This window comes from Anabrus simplex, chromosome 2 (genome assembly GCF_040414725.1).
Source record: "Anabrus simplex isolate iqAnaSimp1 chromosome 2, ASM4041472v1, whole genome shotgun sequence".
NCBI classification, from domain to species: domain Eukaryota; kingdom Metazoa; phylum Arthropoda; class Insecta; order Orthoptera; family Tettigoniidae; genus Anabrus; species Anabrus simplex.
The window spans coordinates 957,931,604-957,954,427 of NC_090266.1; the positions used below are offsets into that span (position 1 = coordinate 957,931,604).

General features: G+C 42.0%; 1 protein-coding gene across 1 annotated transcript in view; it reads right to left on the minus strand.

Moving 5' to 3' along the window:
• Elk (Eag-like K[+] channel) overlaps positions 1-22,824 on the minus strand; it is an 826,503-nt gene that overhangs the window by 382,628 nt on the left and 421,051 nt on the right. Inside the window, exon 4 of the mRNA XM_068226348.1 lies at positions 10,773-11,004. Within this exon, the coding sequence (XP_068082449.1) occupies positions 10,773-11,004 (232 nt within the window). The remainder of the gene's footprint in view (positions 1-10,772; positions 11,005-22,824) is intronic.

Genomic DNA, 22,824 nt, shown 5'->3' on the forward strand with positions numbered 1-22,824 from the left:
CAGTTGTTAACTGGGACCGTTCATCCCAAGACCGATCAAGCCACAGTTGTAAACATAGTAAGCGAGGAGGATTCTTCCAAAGGGGAAGAAAGTAGGACATTGGCGGTTACTCAACAGACGTCTGCCCCATTAGGAAATGAGTCTGATCTTCGCACTTCAATCCCACCATTCCTTTTGAATAATACAGTCTCTGAAACAGCTTCTCCGCCCCCTAGGCCTTTACCTACTATGTCACCTGGGTTCAGTAATTTGCCTCATCCTTTAGCGATGTTGCTTAGGGGTATTTCTAAATTCTCCGTTAACTCCACTAATTATGTTATTGCATTCTTAAGGTTTTTAGTTGAATTTCAAGATCACGCTCTAGTGTTTTCTCTTTCCCCTTCTCAAATTCTTCAGATTATTTACCTTATACTGTTGGTGTCCTCTCAGACAAAATAGTAAGAGCCATATCTGAACAATCATCTATTGAAGATTTTCATGCACACCTCCTGGCAAATTTTATTCCGGCTCGAGCAAGGTCTTCATTAATACAAAAGTATTTTTATAGAGTACAGCGACTGGATGAAAGTCTTGCCGACTTCATCCAAGACATTAAGTTCTACACGAGGGTATTTAAACTTCATTTCCCTGAAGATCAAATTGTGCAGGCCATTGTGGAAGGCATTTCCCCACCATACAGGTCATACTTGTGTTTTGCGTTGCGTCCGCAGACTATTGCCGAGTTACAGGCTATGGCTGTCTGAGCCGAAGGAGTTAGGTATGCTGACTCATTACGGGTAGCTAAGGAGCCCCCTCCGTCCTCGATTAATTTTCGGCCTCCACCTCGCCGAACCTTCACAACCCGCAAATATTATGCTTGTGAGTCGCCAGATCATCTTCGGAACAAGTGTCCATTGATTAAATCCAGTGGGATAAAGAACGGCGCAGGGTCATCACAAGGATGTTTCAAGTGTGGCTCATTTAATCACATTGCAAAAAATTGCCCTATTGCGAACAGCACCCCCTCCTGTTCAACTTCTGGTGCAACTTTCAACAATGCAAATAACCAAAAGTGACTAGTAGCATCGGCTGAGTCGGCATGCTCACCTTCTTCAGGCTCACCCCCTGTTAAACCCAACGAAAGCTCAGGAAAAGGTCAGGGCTCGTCCAATTTATCATTCGAAGGTCCCAAATAATGTCTTAGGATTGCGGCGGAGACCCCCGCACTTGTACCATTTCTCAAAATTGAATTGAATAATGAACCTGTTACAGCTCTATTAGACTCGGGGAGTGCGTGTTCCATTATTTCGGCTGAATGGTATTCCAAATTAAAGTCTATCTGTAAATTTTCGGATTATTGTTTCTCTGCGGTTCAATGTATTTCGGCCAACTCTTCTCCAGTAGAAATTCTAGGATTCATCTTCGCCAAAATTAGGATTGCTAAATTTACTTGGAAAGTTAAACTGTTTATGGCTAAGCATTTGTCTTGCCCCATTATATTCGGAGCGGATTTCATGTCTTTTACTGGTCTAGTGCTCGACATTCAAAGCAAGTCATGCACTTTCAAATTTGCTAGTAATTTCAAAATCCCCTTACTAAAATGTAATTCTGTGTCGTGTTCATCTGTTTCGCCTACCCAGGATGAGATGTTGTTAGACCTTAGACATCTACCTGAGGAGCAGGCTGAGAGTATTCGTAAGTTGTGTCAGTCGTTTCCAGAGGTTTTCTCCGATACTCTTGGTGTTACTGACCTTATTGAATACAAGATTGAGGTTACTGATTCGATCCCAGTTAGGTTTCCACCTTACAGGCTTTCTTCTCCTAAAATGAAGGCTCTTAAGGAGATCATTGATCAAATGCTGAAGGATGGTAAAATTCGACCCTCTAAGTCGGCGTATTCATCGCCTATGTTACTGGTTCCGAAGCCCCAAGGTGGCTTCAGGCCTGTGATTGACTACAGGGCATTAAATCGGAAGGTGGTGTTACAATCTGTGCCCCTTCCGGACCTTCACTCTTGTTTTTCATGGTTTCGAAAAGCTAAGTTCTTTACTATGTTAGACCTTAATCAGGCGTATAACCAGATCCCTCTAGCCGAAGAATCCAAACATCTGACAGCTTTTGCCACGGATTGGAACTTGTATGAGTACAACCGCGTGCCTTTCGGGCTCCCCATGGGAGCAGCCGTGCTTACGAGACTGCTAGATAGGGTCTTCTCCGACATCAAATTCGAGTACTTATACCATTATCTGGATGATGTCGTCGTATTTTCTGAGACCTTTGAAGAACATCTAGATCACCTGAAAGAGGTCCTCAATCGCCTTCGTAAGGCAGGGTTAACTGTGAAGTTATCTAAGGTTGCTTTCGCTAAGCCTTCCATGTCATTTCTAGGGCATATAGTGTCGCCCGATGGCGTTTCGATCGATCATTCCAGAACACAGGCCATCCGTGATTTTAAACCTCCCAAGGACATCAAAGGGATTGCCAGGTTCATCGGAATGGTGAATTACTTCAGGAAATTTATTCCTAAATTCGCTAACAGAGCGGCGCACTTGAACTTACTCCGTAGGAAAGGCGTCAAATTTGAGTGGGGGCCTTCTCAACAAGCTGCTTTCGAAGACCTGAAATTAGCTTTTTGTAACGACCCTGTCCTTGCTATGCCGGATTTCTCGAAGAAATTCATCGTTCAAACCGACGCGTCGTCGTCGGCGGTGGCTGCAGTCCTTCTTCAAGAGACTGAACTCGGAAGGCGACCCATCGCCTATACATCTAGGACATTATCGGCTCAAAAAGCCCAGTATTCCATCTATGAACTTGAGGGTTTGGCAGTTTTATTTGCACTAGAGAAGTTCCGCCTCTATCTGGAACACGTCAAGTTCGACTTGGAAACAGATAACCAAGCCTTAACTCATTGCGGGCCGTGGACGGCGTAAGACGTTTAATGTTCCGCGCGAAGCAACGCTGTTTATATTCGTCATCTATGCATTCTTATACCTTAGTCAGCGTTACTGGTTGTAGCAGGAAGTTGGTTGACCTTTTTGAGATAACCCTCGCGTTGAGTGGGCTTATGTTTATCTTAGCTGTTTTAGCGGGAATATCTCAGCACTTCCTCGCGCGTCAAGACGGCACTTGAGATTCCAATGCAGTGCGTGTCGTTCTTACCAAGTGTAGTATAATGGCTTATAAAACAAAGTTTATTACGGAAGATTAATTATTAGATATTGTTCACAATGATTATTCTGGTGATGAACTTATTCCTGAAAGTGAGAGTGACGAGGAAATTCCGATTCCCGAATCCAATAGGCCTATAAAGGAAAATGAAGTGCTCGATACATATCATCCTAGTTATTGTCCACCTGTTCCATCGTTTAGAGAGAATTCAGAAACGTTCAAACAGAAAATGAGCAGGATATTTTGAGTTAGGTGAGTATTTTCATCAGTGACGAATTTTATCAGTATGTGTGTGAGCAGACCAATCTATACGCGAGTCAAGTGATAGGCATGGCGCCCCGGCCTTTCACGAAGAATTCGTTCATGCAATCGTGGAAACCGATTATTCCAAAATCCTTATATAAAAATGTACTGGACCGAAGACCCTGTTTTTCATACTCCGATATTTTATAAAACAATGTTCCGAATACGCTTTCTTCATATTCTTTCCTTTCTTCATTACAGTGACAGTAATCATTATGCCGAAAGTACAGATAGGCTATATAAAATTAGACGTATTTTGGAACCTGTGACACCAGGTATCACACCCTAAATATTTACTAGAGTTTAGCACAAAGTATCATGTTTCTAACATTTATAGTTCAGGAGTAATGGTAAATTTTATTAAGTAATGCACGTTAAGAGGGCCGGGCATGAAAATGGCTGGTCCAGGCATTCAAGTGTCCCGCTGAGAAGCAGGTACTGAACGTGTTAAGTTGGGTCTCAGCTAGGCCGCGTCGTACTGGTCGTATAGCCCGCTGGGCCATTAGAATTTCTGCCTTCCAGTTTGACGTTAGGCACATTCGAGGATCGGAAAATGTTGTTGTGGATGGATTAAGCCGCATGTTCGCTCATGATGTAGAGACCTCTGAACAGGAAGACAGTTCTTCGCTGCCAGAGTCCATACTTCCTGGTGTAAATGCCATTCTAACTGATGCCCCCATGTTGTTTAGGGACATTGAGAAATATCAACGCGAATATCCAGTGCTGGCTCCTATTATGGAAACCCTTTCCTCTGGGAAACACGTCGTCCCATATGTATTGAGGAATGGTGTTTTATGTTGCCCGTCCGGGCATGATAAGAAGATGAAAGTTGTGGTTCAAGCTGTTCTTGTACCTATGATCTTCAAGTATTACCATGAGACCCCATTAGGGGGGCATTTAGGCATCTTCAAAACTCGAGAAAAGTTCCGGGAGATGTTCATTTGGAAAGGTATGGACGGTGAAATTCGAGAATTAGTAAAAGCTTGTAAATCATGTTTGCTCAGTAAACCCGCATTGTCCACTAAGCTAGGTCTTCTATCTTCTCATCAATCGTCGCGCCCCATGGAACGTCTTTACATCGACTACGTAGGACCCTTCCCCCAATCAAAGGGGAATGCCAACAAATTCATTCTCGTATGTGTAGATGGTTTCACTAGATTTTCCTGGTTATTTCCGACTAAACTGGCTACCGCTCAGTCCACTATTGCTTGTTTAAATACCATCTTTGCCTCTTTTGGTCCGTGTCAATATATAGTTTCTGATAATGCTAAAGCCTTTACCTCCAATCTCTTCCGTAAATTCTGTTTTGATCTATCCATCTCACATGTAACAACATCAGCGTATTATCCTCAACCATCGCTGGCTGAGCGGGTCAACCGTAATCTGAGATCGGCTCTTATTGCCTATCATCATTATGATCATTCCAGGTGGAATAAATCCCTGCATTGGTCAGCCTTCGCTTTGAATTCGGTGGTTCATGAATCTCCTAAGTTCACTCCAGCTTCGTTGATGTTTAAGTTCGAACTCAACATGCCGCTCTCTAACCTTTGGTCTCTTAGTGATATTCTATCTGAGACAATAGATCCCGATTATATTAGAGATCTTTGGAAGAAGGCTAAGGCCAATCTTAAAGTTTCTCATGAAAAGGTTAAGGAAAGATATGATCGTGGACGGAGGCCCACCAATTTAAAAGTAGGAGATCAAGTCATGGTTAAAAACTTCGTTCCCGTAGACAAGCTTGCCCCCAGATTTCATGGGCCGTGCATCATTTTAGATTTACTAACTCCGGTTACATTGTTGTGAGCAATCCAGCCACCGAGAGGATCTTTTGGGGTCCAAATTTCACAGATTGAGCCTGTGTAATATCTTTGTTAACTTAGCCACTAAACTTCACTGGAACTCTGAAGGTTATATTTTTTCTAAATCTTAGGCATTCTGCACTTTGTTCTCTTTTCTACTCTGTATACGTATGCACGATCTTCCCCTCTGGTTATTCTGCTGTCCTATCCCTTGCGACCATTACTAAGCCCCCAGCTCCTGAAAAACCACTCCTGTGGCTAAAATTTACACGCCGCTAGCCCCTCAGCCTCACCAACAAAGATCGTACCCTAAAATCATAAGTCACCAACAAATTCTGCCGCCGAGATCTAACTGTTTCAGTGCCCCGCAGCCGTTCGTCGCAGTACAGCCACCGAGGTGGGGTAAGGGCCCACTCCACTCCCGTGATGTCAACCTGCGTACGGCGCGCCGGAGTCCATCTCCCGGCAAATGCTGAAGTGCGGCGCACCTACCGCCAACTCATCTGGGGACTGTACATATCTCCTTGATCTGCGTCGTCCTTCACCACGACTACCCCTCTCATAGTAGCGGGAGAGGTGTATCTGAGGGTACTTGAGGGGTCCGGGCGTCCTCGACTGGACATCGGCAGCGGCGGCTGATCTTGCCGTCAAAATTATCAACATGTATTTGGCATTCTAGGGCAACAAAGACACTTTAAAAAGGCGTTTAAACTAATTTCTTCCTGTCTACCTCAAAAAAATAAAACTTTGAATGTTTTTACGTTCTTCAAAATTCTTCTAACAAACAACGTTAAAATACCTTGGAGTTTCTCAATATCTCTTCCATATTCTTCCACAAACCTATCTGCAAGGAATTAGAAATTTTCTTCATTTTCTTCAACGAATGATAAGTTTTTTAAAATTCTTCTGGGTCACCCCTTGGAAGGACATTTGGGGGCGGGGAGGTCTGTACCGGGCGGTACACCCCTACGCCGCACCTTTAAATCTTGCGCCAATAAATTCTCCTCTATAGGAGAAACTCAAAACTTAAAACTGGACCTACTTAAACTTTTCCTCTGAAGATGTCACTGTGTGAATTTCGACGTGTTTTTGTTTACTATTTATCAAGAAGTTTGGACGTTCTCTCATAGATGCCTCTACACAAAACCATGATCATGCACCCTTGTGCGAAGTGAAAGAATTTTATTTGAAGAAATTTTGTATTCGCAAGTTTGTTCCTTACTAAATTTATTGTATTCATTTTTGGGTTGGCAATATTTATCCTGTCTTTCCGCCTGTTTTGATTTTAACCAATCAAGAATTTCTGTAATTAATTTTCTACCAATCACAGGTTTCTTCTTCGATTTTGGTGTGTAACTCTAAGCGACCCAATAAAATTAAGTGGTTGTGGCTGTTTTATTCATGAAAGGTCTCGAACTTTCCCCGAGGGTATTAAAACTGCTGATTTTCACGTCTCCTGCCACTTCATCAACATCTAACCTTGTGTATGGACGTGTAGCAGGAGGCGGGAAGCGCCTCTTTCATCAGACAGCAGCTCTTCAGTAAGGTAATGGCCGTTTAACATCTTTATTTTCTTGCTAGCTCAGCAGTTTAACCCGCGGGAAAGGTCCGAAACTTTTACCATGTAACCTACTTCTCTGTAATATAATTTTTGCCGGCTTATGTAAATATCTTTAACTATAAATCGGGGATAGAGATTGCCTTACCCTCTCGAGCTCCCCTTCATTTTGATTTGAGGTGACTACGTTTTGGTAACTGATTTTCTTCTCTTCCTTAATGTTTAAATTTCTTCCTTATACGGGTCACCTCCATTGTTTGGGAATAGCCCCTGTTTCATCGGCCTAGTGCCTTTTAGGTTTTAAGAAGTTTCATGTAGGAGTGCAAGTACACGCCTCCATTCAACTTGGTGATGCGGGCCAATGACTCAACCTGTTATTTTCTGCTATGGCCCAGTAAGTTGGGTACGAGATACCCCTGTTTCAATTGTTGTAAGTTGTGCCTTGATGGCAATTTATTGTAAAGGCTGACATTGCCTTAAATAGGCTTGAAAAACTGAGAGCGCGTCTGCTCTTTTCTGGTGTTGTAAAGAAGTTCTCTGTGAGGCTTGAGGTTAAAAGTTGGGAGCAAGTGCTTCATGTGGTAGGGGTTTTCTGCCCCTTTGAACAAATTGTGCTTTTGTAAAACTAGGGGCGTGTAGCCCGAGAGAGTTAAAGTTCTGGAATCTTGGATCTTTCTAGTCTTGTTTACAAATTGTTATTCCCAAATTAAATGTTGTTAAAATTTTGTCGTTGATTGTTAAAATTCAAAAATATAACCTTTATTTGAAATTTTAAATTTAACTTTGATTCTGTAGTTAGACCCATTCATCCCGGCACCTTCTTTCACCTCTGCTAATCCACCAAACTACGGTAATAATAATAATAATAATAATAATAATAATAATAATAATAATAATAATAATAATAATAATTTGTTCAACTCCTCGGAAATTGCTGCAGATTATACGAGACGCCGGGGTATTTTGACTATCGCGAGTTCTTGAACATTTCGTAAACCAAATACACGGTGTTGTTGCACTCGAATACCATATACTCGTAATTCCACCGCCTCATACAGGATCGAACCCATTATCTTGGGAACAGAGGGACAAAGACTAACTGACTGCGAAACAGACATCAGCAGAGGCCTCTGCACAGACCCCTTCCTCTCTCTCTGTTCTGGGTGATTTGCGACAAAAGAGTAGTGTTCCGAAAAAATTGCAAACTTTGGGCTGGAAAGACTCGGGAGTAAGGAGATGCTCAGCTTGACTAGGCGGAATGTTCAGAGATGTCAGTGGAGAGATTACTTAGAATGACAATTAGTAGATGAATACGCGTGAGTGGAATGTTTAAAAGTAGGAAATATAATATGAAGATAGTGTGGGAAGTAAAGAGGACAAGTCGGAGCAAATACTCGTTTATAGGAAGAGGAAAATAGGGATGAGAATTCTTTACCAAGGGAGATGTTTGATAAATTTCCAACTTCTCTGAAGTTATTTAAGAAACGTTAAAGTAAACAACTAATAAAGAATATGCCATCTGGGAGACAGCCCTAAATGCAGATCAGTGCTGAATGATTAATTGATTGAGGGATGTAACTTATTCACTATTGCGTGTATATGTAGTGGTTGGTAGTGTGGTGTGTTGTTTGTAGCTGAGGAGAAGTGTATTAGGGCGATCAGTCTCTAAGGCAAAGGAATTACCCACACACACCGACCAAGCTGGCCGTGCGGTTAGCGTCGCGCAGCTGTGAGCTTGCATTCGGGAGATAGTGGGTTCGAATCCCTCCGTCGGCAGGCCTGAAAATAGTTTTCTGTGGTTTCCCATTTTCACATCAAGCAAATACTGGGGTTGTACCTCAGTTAATGCCACGGCCACTACCTTCCCAGTCCTAACCCTTTCCCATCCTTCTGTCGCGGAAATCCTTCGATGCGTTCGTGCGACATTAAACAAGTGGCAAAAAGAAACACAGGCTGTTAAAATACCCAAGTCTACCGGGAATCGAACCCGGTACTTTCTGAACCGATTGTCAATACACTGACGATTCAGCCATGGAGCCGGACTACTCTAGGGACCAGTGATACTCTGACATTCACACTAGCATCCGATCCGTAAGTGAAGAACGTTTGGTCATAAATACATTTGTTGATAAAAAATCTTAAAGAAAATTATTATACAAGTACTGGGAAAAACAACCGTGAACTCCCCGGTACCCTAGGTTGTCTCGCCCTGTTGTATCTCACACCTTAACTTATTCCTCCACAAAGTCGCATTGAACACCTTGGAATTTGTAGTACATCGAGAACAGTTTAAATATTCCCACGGTGCTGAACGTTGCTACCTACACTGTCAGTCAGTCCAAGACATCGTCATTCGCCTTCAACTTCGGAAACATTTTAAAATCCAGCGGTACCAAGTCCAAACTACGCAGTGATAGGAAAACAGGACGTAGAGCGAGGATTTAATTGGAAAATTTTCAACCACTTATCTTATAATCTGTGCGTGGATTCAATTCGGAGACTTTTCTGCTCCCACCTTACAATCCGGAGTTGCCACCGTTGGATTTTCAACTGTCCTGAGTGAAAGGCTGCAACAATAATCGCTGGTACTCTAGAAACTACAGGCAATCACTGGCCTAATTACTAGGTGTATGCATCAGTCTTTTCCGGTTTCACTAAGAGATGGCGCCAGCGAACAGTGCGCGGCGTATGAATTTGACACATACCGTACGTCAGTTGTTCATCTGACATTAATCTACCAACACACACAAGTTACGTCCGCCAAACACTAGCGTCTTGTGTTGTATCGTTCAGTGATCATGTCGACGTTTGTGCCCGAAAAAGATCATGTGTGGCATGTACTGCTTTTCTTATTTAATCAAAAGAAAAAGGCTGTGTAAATTCATCGCTTGCTGGTAGAAACACACGGTGAACACGCACCATTGATTAGAACATGTGAGACACGGTTTCGACAATTTAAATGTGGCGATTTCAATGTGAAAGTCAGTGCGCGCTCTGGTAGACAACAAAAGTGCGAAGACGAGCAATTGCAGGTGTTACTGGATGATGACCCAACTCAAACTCAACAGCAATTGGCACAAGCATTAAATGTGTCATAAGAAACAATCAGTAGACGTTTATGAACAATGGGAAAGATCAGTAAACTCGGTAAATGGGTCCCACACGATTTGAATGAACGGCAAATGGAAAATCGCAAAGTCACTTGTGAAATGCTGCTTCAACGCCACGAAATAAAATAATTTCTGTACTGAATTGTGAAGGGTGACAAAAAATGGATTTACTTTGAAAACTGAAAGCTGAGAAAATCGTTGCTGTCACCTGGCTTCGGCAAGAAGACCATGCTTTGTATCTGGTGGGACCAGAGCGGTATTGTGTATTATGAACTCTTGAAGCCCGGCGAAACCGTTAATTCACCAAGTTATCGCCAACAAATTATTAACTTAAATCACGCAGTGATCGAAAGACGAACGGAATGGGCCAGAAAATATGGCACAGTGATTTTGTTTCACGACAATGCGCCGTCTCACACAACAAAACCAGTGAAAGACACCTTGAAATCGCTTGGATGGGACATCTTTCCGCACCCGCCGTACTGCCCCGACCTGGGGCGCCATCTGACTATCACCTCTTCGCATCAATGGGGCACGCGCTCGCAGAGCAACACTTCAACAATTTCGAGGAAGTTGGAAAACGGTTCGACGGATGGTTTGCCGCAAAAGAAAGCAGTTTTTCTGGCATGGTAATCGTAACTTACCTGAAAGATGGGCGAAGTATGTAGCCTAGAAGCCGATGGCCAATATTTTGAATAAACAAAATATGAATTTCCCTTAAAAATTACGCGTTTTCTTTACCACAAAAACCGGCAAAAACTTATGCATACACCTGGTAGACCTAGTTAATAGGAGAGAACTTTCATCAGTACCCTTGTTACAGAGTCATAATTACATTTTTGTTATATCACTTACCAATGATGAAGAGTGCTTCCACCAACACATCGACGATGATGGAAGGTCGTCGCTCAGTATTCTCAAAGCTAGCGTTGTAGGGAACCACAACGGCAACGTAGAACGTGGCGAAGAGAATGAGCCAATCCCAGCAGCTCTTGAAGCCACCGTAGTGGGACAGAATGAAGCGAGACTTCTTCAGGGCGGCAGTCTTGTATTCAGGAAGTGGTGCAGTCGTTGGCTGCAACAGTGTCTGTAACCCCATCAAAGCCCTTCAGATCACAAAATACTCGTTGTCTAGCCACAATGTTAAGACCCACTTGCTCGATTTGACTTACTACTTGGGACTGAACTCTCAAAATTGGCAGCGCGAAGGGTGCTATGCCAGTATGTTGAAAGCAGTCCCGCGAGTACTTCGTTCTTGTCGGAGAAGAATCACCTTTGAGTAGAAATCCTTAGAGTTATTATCACCCTTCGATAGAACTACCCTTGCATTATGTACAATGGAAATATATGTGTGATAACATTAAAATTATGAAAAATATGAAAGAGTTATGGAGACAAATCAGCTACACAGGGCAGCGATACCTAATTCAGAATCAATGAATTCTTTGTTTCCCTAATATATAACACTGTTGTCTCATTGACGATCTTTCCACGAAACCCAATAATAATCATAATAATAATAATAATAATAATAACAAGAAGGAGAAGAACCTCCGTGGCTCAGGCGGCAGAGCGCCGGCCTCTCACCGCTGGGTTTCCGTGGTTCAAATCCCGGTCACTCCATGTGAGATTTGTGTCGGACAAAGCGGGGGCGGGACAGGATTTTCTCCGGGTACTCCGATTTTGCCTGTCATATTTCATTCCAGCAACACTCTCCAATATCATTTCATTTCATCTGTCATTCACTACGTTATATCATTGCCCCAGAGGAGTGCGACAGGCTTCGACAACTGGCACAGTTCCTCTCCTCGCCGCTAGATAGGGGCTTCATTCATTCCATTCCTGACCCGGTCCAATGACTGGAAACAGGTTGTGGATTTTCATTTTCATTAATAATAATGATAATAATAATAATATTTTTGTTTGTTGTTATTAATAATGTAAGTGACTTGGGATAACGTGGTATATCTGATAATATGCGTTGCTATTGGTACTGAAGAGTAGTAAAGCAAATAAAGGAAAGAATGTCAGCCCTGTGATCTCAATGATTGTCAACTTAAAATGACAATCATCATCGTCATGACGACCATCATCGTCAATCACAAACATGAACGAAATTATTTTAAAGAGTAGATGGTAACTGTCTTTACTAAAATTCTGAAGATACATTCAAGAAACTGTCATTACATCCAGGGGCGTAGCCAGAGATCTGTAGTTCACTTGTATCAGTGTCCTTGTATTAACAAGTCATTCATGCACCTCCATTGTGTTCTACCATCATTTTGTATCTACCACCGCCCGCCCCTCTCCCTCCCCCATCGGCCAATCCTGATTAGATGAAAGAAAACAGTAGGTTTCGAACATAATCATCTCTGAATTTATTTAATTAAAAAAGGATTTCTTCTCATAGGAGACTGTCCTCAGGCAACATCAGTTATTACTTACAGTAGTAGAATTCAATGTTCAGTGATGCAGGATACAAAATATTATCCATTTATGTTGAACAGTTAACTAGTGATACAGTCTTTCTGTGAAAGACTACAGAACGCAGTCCCAGTTACTACCTCTAAATGTTATTGGTCTTCTATCCATAGCAGATCCTACCAGTCAGAGGAATATGCTTCTATTGCTTATACGAGAAAGTGTCCTGAGCTAAAAGGGAGTAAAACTGAGTTTAAAATAAAAATATGTGTTTGTTCGGATACCCGTGAAAATTATTTATCAGTAAAACTCTAGATTTGTTTACTAGAGACGTTTGAGTGATAACGAACATAAAGCCTAGATAATCACAGCGTCATGGAAAAAGCAACATCGTGTAACTGACAGTTTCGGCAAGCAGATCAGTGGGAGACAAAAAGGCATTTGGAAATCTGGTCTTATTTGGAAAACAGCTACAAGACCTTTGATTGAGATGATATATATTAACACAACCAGGACTTACAGATTCTCTATTTTCTAAATCAGAAGATGCTGTGTTGTGGCACTTATTCGTCATCAAATTGCTAATGTGGAGTTTCAGTGAAATTAAAGCATAGCGTAACTGAGTAGTGTGAACACAGACAAAGGCAGCATTTGACATGCTATATTTTCCCAGGTGTATCAGCACTGCAATAGTCCTATATCTATCTATCTATCTATCAATCAATCAATCAATCAATCACTCAATCAATCAATCAATCAATCAATCAATCAATCAATCAATCAATCAATCAATCAATCAATCAATCAATCAATCAATCAATCAATCAATCAATCAATCAATCAATCAATCAATCAATCAATCAATCAATCAATCAATCAATCAATCAATCAATCAATCACCATTGATCTGCATTTAGGATTGACGCCCAGGTGGCAGATATCCAATCAGTTTACCTAGTACCTTCTTATATGATTTCAAAGGAGTCTGAAATTTCTCGAAAACATCTCATAGTAAATTATTCCAGTCCCCAATTCCTCTTCCTATAATCGAATATTTGCCCAAATTCATCCTCTTGAATTCCAAATTTATCTTCTACTTTTCTACTTCTACTTCCTACTCTGTAAAAAGTCCACTCAAACTTATTCATCTACTAATGTCATTCCATGTCACCTCTCCTCTGACAGCTCGAAACATATTGCTTTCTCGAGCACTCCTTACTCGCAACAATTCGCAGCCCGAAGTTCGCAAAATTTTCGTAACACTACTCTTTGTGTCGGAAATCACCCAGAATAAATGGTGCTGCATTCCTTTGGACATTTTCCAGTTCTGAATCAAGGAATCCTGGTGAGGATCCCATACACTAGAACCATATTCTAACTGGGATCTTACCAGTGACTTATATGGCCTCTCTTTTACATTCTTAATACAACCCCGAAACGCCATCATAACCATTACCCCATATATTTTTGTTTTTAGCTTCGAGATATTAAGTAGCTGTCATCACTAAGTGGAGTTAAATTGACTTTCAGAATGATTGCTTCAGAGCAAAGTTCCCACGTCACATTAGCGATTTCATTATTCTCAGGAAAATTAATTCAAAATGCTTTTTATATAGGGGAATGGAAATTCCTTATCCACTTCACCGTCACATGTTTATTCCGGCTCCATTCTCGACCACGTAATACACGATGAACTAAATATCAGCCGGTAACCACAACAGCCTGCGAGTATATAAACGACTACGCGAAGCGTTACGAGTGCTGGGGCTCCTAGGTTGCCAAGATCTCCATGTGATATACTATACTTCGATTACTAGAATGTAATGGTTACTAAAATCGTAGCGATTACAGTACAGAAGTAAGTTACTAGTAAAATTTACATTTTGTGAAAAGTAACGATTACGTGTAAAGATTACTAAAAAGGAATCGTTACGAGTAATAAAATAACTTTTACTCAATCACTTCCCAATTCTAATCATTACCATATGAAGAGATCTGTAACTTATTTGCAATCCCGTTTATGTGATTTCCCCAATGGAGATCATCCCTTATATTAACACATAGGTACTTACAGTGATCCCCGTGGGGTTCTTTCACCCCATCAACACAGTAATTAAAGCAGATGACTTTTCCTCTTGATGAAACTTACAACCTGACTTTTTCATCCTGTATACACCATTGTCTGCCGTCAATCTTACAATATTGTCGTTCTCTTTTTGCTGTCTCCCACAATCCTGCAACATTTATTACTCTATAAAGTACATTATATCAGTCTAGCCTAAGCAAGCAGCTAATGCGGTCGTGCTGGATCGAGTGTGGCGGTAGACCGGGAGTGGAGTGTGAGCGATGAGCGATGAGTGCAAGAGGGAAGCCGAGAGTGACGAGGAAGATGATTGGTGCGGAACAATATCGGGTAATTATCGGAAGATGGCAAAGGGGAAGGAAAAAGGATACAGCCAAAAGAGAAGGAGTTAAAGTGGAATGGGAATGAAGGGTGAGATGATGTTGGCGGCAGCGGTGTTTATGGCACTGCTAGTAATAGGGGGCGTGGAAGTAAACCCCGGCCCGATTTCCTGTGGCAACATGAGCTGGACACGCGAGATTATACGAAGTAGATTAGAGACAGCATTAGATCAGGATGTTATACCATGTATGAAGCATGAAGTTTTCAGCTACAATGAGTTGTACTGTAGTGTTATATTCACCGTTGAATAGAGAGCAGGGTCTTCAATTTTTGTGGCAGGCAAGTTCAGGAATGTAACGGGTATCAAACCAAGTACATTTTATGTGAGAGGCTAGAATTGCCGTGAGATGTTGACGGGGCTGAAATTATAAGAGAAAGGCTATCAAGCCATAGTGTTTTACTGGGAGCCCTGATTTATATACGTATTAATAAGCCAGCCTGTGATTATGCACGTGAATTTGTTGGCTGTGTGTTATTTCTGTCGGAGGGAATTGTGTGCCATTGTGCAGAGATAAGGAGTCGGCGTGGCCCCGACCAGATATTAGCTCCCAGACAAAGAAAGCCCGAGAAAGCTGTAGCCTGTGAGCTCACTATGAGTGAAAGTATTTTACGATAGATCCCGTTCGTTCCACGAACTGCTGCCTACCTGCCCCGGTTATTTAAATGTTTGTTGCTCACCAGCTGATGTCCCTTGTCGTGTAGAAATACGGCAGTGCTGTGTCTTTTCGAGACATAAAATCTTCGGAGCCTGTATATGTCGGAATCGTATCCCAGCGCCTCTATCAACTACAGTGCATATTTGTGTGTGTTTTATTTCGCAGGTGTGATTTTTGTATATGTACCTTGTGTTGTTCATTATCGTCCAGTGCATTTACTGTTTTTGCCTTGTGATGTTGCCCTTTATTCAATATGGGGATACATTAGCCCGTCGGCTAATTTCAGGGGAACAATGTTCTGCCCTTATTCTTTGCTCATGGGTACGGACCCATATGATTAGAGTTTGTGCTATTTTGGATGGGCAATTTAGACGCAGTCCTGAACAAGCGTTTTTTGTAATATATTTGTGTCCGAGTAATCGGAATGTACATATGTAAAATAGGCCAATTACTACTGCTTCCAATGTTATTTTCGCATATTATGGACGGTTTTAGATCGAGCCGACGGGCAAGGGACTTGGGGTCTTAACGATGCAACAGTAAATGAAGTGGCGTATGGCTTTTAGTGCCGGGAGTGTCCGAGGACAAGTTCGGTTCGCCAGATGCAGGTCTTTTGATTTGACTCCATTAGGCGACCTGCTCGTCATGATGAGGATGAAATGATGATGAAGACGACACATACACCCAGCCTCCATGTCAGCGAAATTAACCAATTACGGTTAAAATTCCCGACCCTGCCGGGAATCGAACCCGGGGCCCCTGTGACCAAAGGCCAGCATGCGAAACATTTAGTCATGGAGCCGGACAACGAAGCAGTCAACCAATTGAATTAATGTAACATACCGGTTCCATGTAACTTAAGATCACATTTACGGGTCGTTGCCCGTGTTTCTTATGTGTATATGGATGTCAAATGCCAACGAATGTAAATGTACGTATTACCTCCTCTGACCAATTTTACGGTCGATTTCTCTTTTATTTGATTTTTTAATAGTATGATTTCAATTCATGTTTTTAGATTAATAAATCTATCTTATCCGAATACCTGCGTTCTCATTCACTAGTTTATATGTACGTATTTCCTGTCCATATACTTTTAGTATAATTTATCAAATAGAGATTTTATTGTTGCCATTGATGCTTTCACGGCCCGTGAATCCTATATCATGTCTAGAAATTTTATTGCCCACATCCGGATGTTTCACGCGCTTTTACCCTGAGCTAGGCCGATTTTAAGACAGGATACGGTACATTATGTCCCACTAACAACATTTCTTCCAGTTTTTGTAGACAACGAGATGTCGGATTTTTGTCCCGCGGGAGTTCCTTTACGTGCCAGTAAATCTATCGCTGTTTTGAAATTAGTTACTTAAATTGTGTAACGTTTCATTTCACTTGAAATTCATTTCCTCTTTTTGTGGTGAGAGACAGCACAGGAATATGAAACTAAAATTGAATAAACGATGATAGCTGGCGCAGTAATAGAAGAGCGCTACTCGTTGGAGGTAATCATTATTATATGTACTGCAAATGTTCACCTGCATGCTATTATTATAATTTTTTTTACATAGTTACGGCTGATGTGTGGCCCATGAATCTTGTACCAAACATTACGGGATCCAATTTCGGCAACGTTCAACGAAATCTTTTAGTATCTAGGTCGTTTCTGAAAAAGTTTTGTGTCATTTTATTAACTACCGATTCTAATAATCCTCTCTTTAACAGTAAAGCTCTGGCACTGTCATGTCCCGAAAGAACAGCAAAGCAAGTTACCGGTAGCTTATAATTTTACGTGGCTGCCGGTACCGTGTCTAGACCTATAGTCTTCCTTTTTTCTTACAATTTGTTTTACGTCGCACCGACACAGTTAGGTCTTATGGCGACCATAGGATAGAAAAGGCCTAGGAGTGGGAAGGAAGCGGCCGTGGCCTTAATAAAGGTACAGCCCCAGCATTCGCCTGGTGTATAAATGGGAGACAAGGGATAACCATCTTCAGGGCTGCCAACAGTGGGGTTCGAAACCACTATCTCCTGGATGCAAGCCTCTAACCGCACGGCTCCTTCGTCCGGTACCTCTAGTCTTACGCGGAGTCCGAATGACATGGACATGACTTTTCATTTTAAAAATTCCACATGCATTGGCCTCCTTGGTGAGAAACCTGTGGATATACTCCTCGGCTGTAATGTCCGACATCATTAGTGCATCAGCGACTAAATCATCATCTTCTTATTCTTCTTCTTCTTCTCCTGCTTCGTCTTCTTCTTCTTCTTCTTGTTATTAATAACAACTTAGTCAACCCTTAGCGGATACATGGTCAGCATTAACCTGATATGGACGGTCATATTCCAAACCCGTAAAATGTACGCAAAGCCATAAAACACCCTATATTTGTAACCTGTGAAGTGTGGGCACAGAGCGGAGCATAACGGAAAAAACAAAAATAAAAATAAAATAATAGTTTTATGTCAAATTGCTACTTTTATACTTTCCGAGGACTAGGGTACAGGTATATTCCCCGCAGGATTTTTTCGTGCCGATAAATGTACGGATTCGACGCTGACGAATTACGTATTTAAGCACCATCAGATACTGCCGAACTGAGTCGGGTTGGAACCTGCCAACTTGGGTTCAGAAGGTTATTCCTAATGTCAGAGTCACTCAGCTCGGGCACTTACCATTTCCTTAATTCCCTGTCTGAACCCCTGTACCGTAATAAAACCAGGTATTTCTGATCGTAAGAAAAATTTGCTAATTAAACTCTGTAGTCCTCCCATAAATTTTCCTAGAACACTGGCAGTTTATTAAAAATCGTGATTTGGGGGAAGGGGGCTGTGCTGGGGAGGGGGAGGTGGCCGCGCGTGTTAACGCACTACGGCCATAGAGCCGAACTCTGTATTTAGGAGACACCTGGATTCAAATCCCACCGTCGGCTGCCCTGAGAATGGTTCTGTGGTTTCCCCAATTTCACTTCCAGGCAAATGCCGGGATGGTTCCTATTCATAGTTCACAGCCGATTCCTTCCCTCTCGTTACCCAACCTCATTTACCGTCAATCATTTCAACTTTACTAGCTCTTCAACTGAGATTGGTGTCAGGAGGGGCATCTGGCCGTAAAAGTATGAGCCATATAATGTTATTTCACCTCATTCCCGACCCCGTACAAGGAAATGGGCCTAAAGGGGTAGACGTACATACTGACACTTTATTGAAAACATAATCGAGGAAATCCATGAGTGTCCTTTACCAAAAGGAAACATACTGAGAGGATGTCGTACTCTGCCTACAAAGTTACAGTACTCCTGGGTGAAGCGATGATGACTTGTGGTGTCAACGTGCGAGTCGAATGAAACGAGGTTGTTAGTAAATGGACGTGATATAATTTAGAGCTAGGGGAATATGAGACGAGACTGCGGTTATGACCGAAGCGGCGGATGAGACTTCAATTTTCCGTCTACCTGCGAGACTCAACTTTATTACAATGCCCTCATTTACCTATGGTGAGTCAGGCTGTAAGTCCATTTTGAAGTTGATACGAGGCTTTAAATAACATTGCGAACAGAACATCGTAAAAGTGTTTGCAGAGCCGTCTGACATGGCAACAGTGTCACATGAGATCGTACTTCTTATTATGAATACTATCATTCTTTCTCTCTTTCTCCTTGCCGTCCTCAACGACCGCCACTTATTAAGCGTTTTTAGTCCACAGCATATCTAGCTATCCCTTTCTAACGCCGCACTTACACAGAATGTTACCAACAAATGTTTATAAACGTTTTGTTACCCATAGGTTTTAGCAACAGATTTCGGCAACAGAACACCAGAGTGAATCTTATTTTCAATATTAGCCGCTCCCCCTCCTTGCACCCCTTCATTCATCACGCAATCACGTGATCACCTGCAAGTTGTGAGCTTGTATTCGGCCAATATCGGCAGCGCTGAAGACGGTTTTCCGTGGTTTCTCATTTTAATAATATGTCATTTGCTTTAAGTCCCACCAACTACTTTCACGGTTTTCGGAGACGCCGAGGTGCCGGAATTTAGTCTCGCAGGAGTTCTTTTACGTGCCAGTAAATCTATCTACACGAGGCTGACGTATTTGAGCATTTTCAAATACCACTAGAATGAGCTAGGATCGAACCTGCCAAGTTGGGGCCAGAAGGCCAGCGCCTCAACCGTCAGAGCCACTCAGCCCGGCTGGTTTCTCATTTTCACACCCGGCAAATGCTGAGGCTGTACCTTAATTAAGGCTACGGCCGCTTCCTTCCCACTCCTAGGTTTTTCCTATCCCATCTCGCCATAAGACCTATCTGTGTCGGTGCGACGTAAAGCGACTTGTAAAAAAAAAAAAAAAAAAGCGACAGAAAACGCGAAGTTTTTCTACAGATTTTCGAAAAGAAAAGAAATTCAAGTATGAGTTGTAATGTTAGCAGCACTCATCCTGCCAAGCACAATTTCGTGAAGTCCTTAACGAGTGAATATGTTAGTGTAGATGGTATTGTTACTTATTGTTGGCCCATAAATACTTTGCAGTCCTCAACAAAGCCCTTGTAAAAAAACCAAATGATTATCTGTAGATTAATCATGTGGTTAAGTGTAAGAGAGGGCCACGAGCCCTAACTTCACCACGGCTAAGTCAATAAATAAATAAATAAATAAATAAATAAATAGACATATCTCAGCACAAAACTGTGAAAGTATAGAAAGTAACACATACTGTATGTGATTTCATGTTATGTGCGCGTGGATCTGCATAATTGTATTTATACAATTATGGTATGTACATAGTTGCCACTGTATACATACCTAATCTCTAATCACAAAAAATGTATGCATGCCTAAGTAGGCCTAATAATAATAATAATAATAATAATAATAATAATAATAATAATAATAATAATGACGTATGGCCTCCGGAGAGGCCTGGTGCAAGGTCTTTTCTAGTAGACGGCCTATTAGGCGACCTACATATCTGTGAAGATGAGGGCCCTGCCTAGGATGATTTCTAATGTTGAATACGCCACACACACCCAGCCCCCAAGCCATTGGAATTAGCCAAATAAAATTGAAATTCCCGACCCGACCGGCAATCGAACACGGGACGCTCTGAACCGAACGCCAGTACGCTGACCATTCAGCCAACGAGTCGGACGCCTAAGTGAATTCAGTGGAAGCATGCTGCCATAGGCCATAGTTGCATGTAACTTGTAGTAGCGTAGCCAGGATCGGCCCATGGGGAGCGGTTTATAGTTACATAATGATGAAAGGACATAATGAAGGTGCCTGTGAGTGTGTGGTGTGCGGATGCCTCAGTGACACTGACACAAGTGAATTATGTTGATATTCAGATTGCAGTACACTACAAAACCTGACATTAAAATACAGAACGAGAACAATACGATCAAGGTCAACAATTTTGCAGCGAATGGTATGTTCAGTTTACAATCTAAAAACCAACTTTCGAGGCTTTTCAGAAAAAAAGATTAAACAGATCTGTTGGTCGTACCATTGTGTCTCTGAATGTCTATTCAGTTTATTGTTAGTTACTGCATATTTTCTTCTTGTAAAAATCCCCCCTCCCCCCTGGATACGCCGCTGGTGACTTGTTACATTAATTTTTCAGGTCCAAACTTTACTTTGTACAAAATAACATATGTACAGTAGGCTATTTTTAAATTTATATAGTTGTCACATTGTTATGCCTTATCTGAAAATTGCAGACCGTATCACATGTAAGTGTAAATGGTCTTGGTCTACAGTAGCTGTAGGCCTAAAATAGATGTCACCGAGCTCGATAGCTGCAGTCGCTTAAGTGCGGCCACTATCCAGTATTCGGGAGATAGTAGGTTCGAACCCCACTGTCGGCAGCCCTGAAAATGGTTTTCCGTGGGTTCCCATTTTCACACCAGGCAAATGCTGGGACTGTACCTTAATTAAGGCTACGGCCGCTTCTTTCCCACTCCTAGCCCTTCCTTGTCCCATCGTCGCCATAAGACCTATCTGTGTCGGTGCGACGTAAAGCAACTAGCAAAAAAAAAAAAAGATGTCGCATTTCATGCCTTATCTCGCGACTAATAAAATGTTATTAATCCACGTCAAATATTTTGTACTAGAAAAACGGTTTCATAATTTCTTTAAAACTTAAAAACAATACATTTTCGAGATTCCTGATTCATAGCAGTGAACAGGGGTATACGAGAGCTGTAAGCAGTTATAACCCCGAGCCGCTGGATAGCGTCTGTGGTGTTCTCTCTTCGGAAAGCTATGCATTTTGACAGTTTCCGCTAGAGTTCGGTCGATTCGTGAACGAATCGTTCATTTGAACGACTCAAAATAAAGAATCGTGTGAATTAATTCACGGTATGAATGATTAGTCGTTCAAATGAATCGTGGAATTTGGAGTCTGTGATTTTAGCCAACTCCCACGAAGTTGGCCAACGGCCGTAGCCGTGTTGAAACACTGGATCCCGTGAGATCTCCGAAGTTAAGCAACATAGGGCGTGGTCGAGAAGTGGATGGGTTGCCATGCGCTGTTGGTGGGAGGGAGGGGGGAGGGGTAAGGGAATGGAGGAGCGGAAAGGAACTGCCCATTCTACCGTACGTAAACTCCGGCTCAGGTACACTTCTGCGGAGGTTCGGACCTGCCTTCGGGCAGAACACACCCTTACCTTGCACGAAGTTGGCAGCGACCATTGCGAGTGAGAGATGAGGCTAATTGTGAGGACATACGTTTATAACACCTATTATCTCGCCTTAACGCTGCTTTCAGAAAGGTATTTCCGGCCTACAGTACAGGTCATCCACAGTATCTATGACAGAGATGAAACATAAATTTTACATTTTCGCTTCGTAGACTTTCGCGGCCGGAGGTCGTGCTGTTAATCAAAGTTGAATTCCAGGTTGTTGGACAGCGACTGTTTCATAGTCGACTATTCGTCATCATTCGAGGTGACTTAATCATGAGCATTAATTATACAGTTGGTAATAAGTTCGATTTCCTAATATTTTGTACGGCTACATAATACTGCATTAGAAAAGAAAGAAAATATTAATGCAACTGCATAATAGTGCTTGACTGAGATGCACGAATCGCCTATTAGAGGGTACAGCAGAAGACAGGCAGAAAGGGATAACAGTAAAATCGAAAAAATGATGTATGAAAACAATGAGTAATACTCGTACCATATGTTGGAGGATGTAGTAGACACATGATGCAAAATATATACTTGGAAAGCTTGCTTCTTTAATCTGGGATCGAGCAAGGTGGCTTCAGCTAAAATTGTCATTAATATAAGCAAGTAATTCAAACTGAAGAATATCGGGGGCACATGCCCTTATGCTTGACCCACCATTTTGTACCTCTAACATC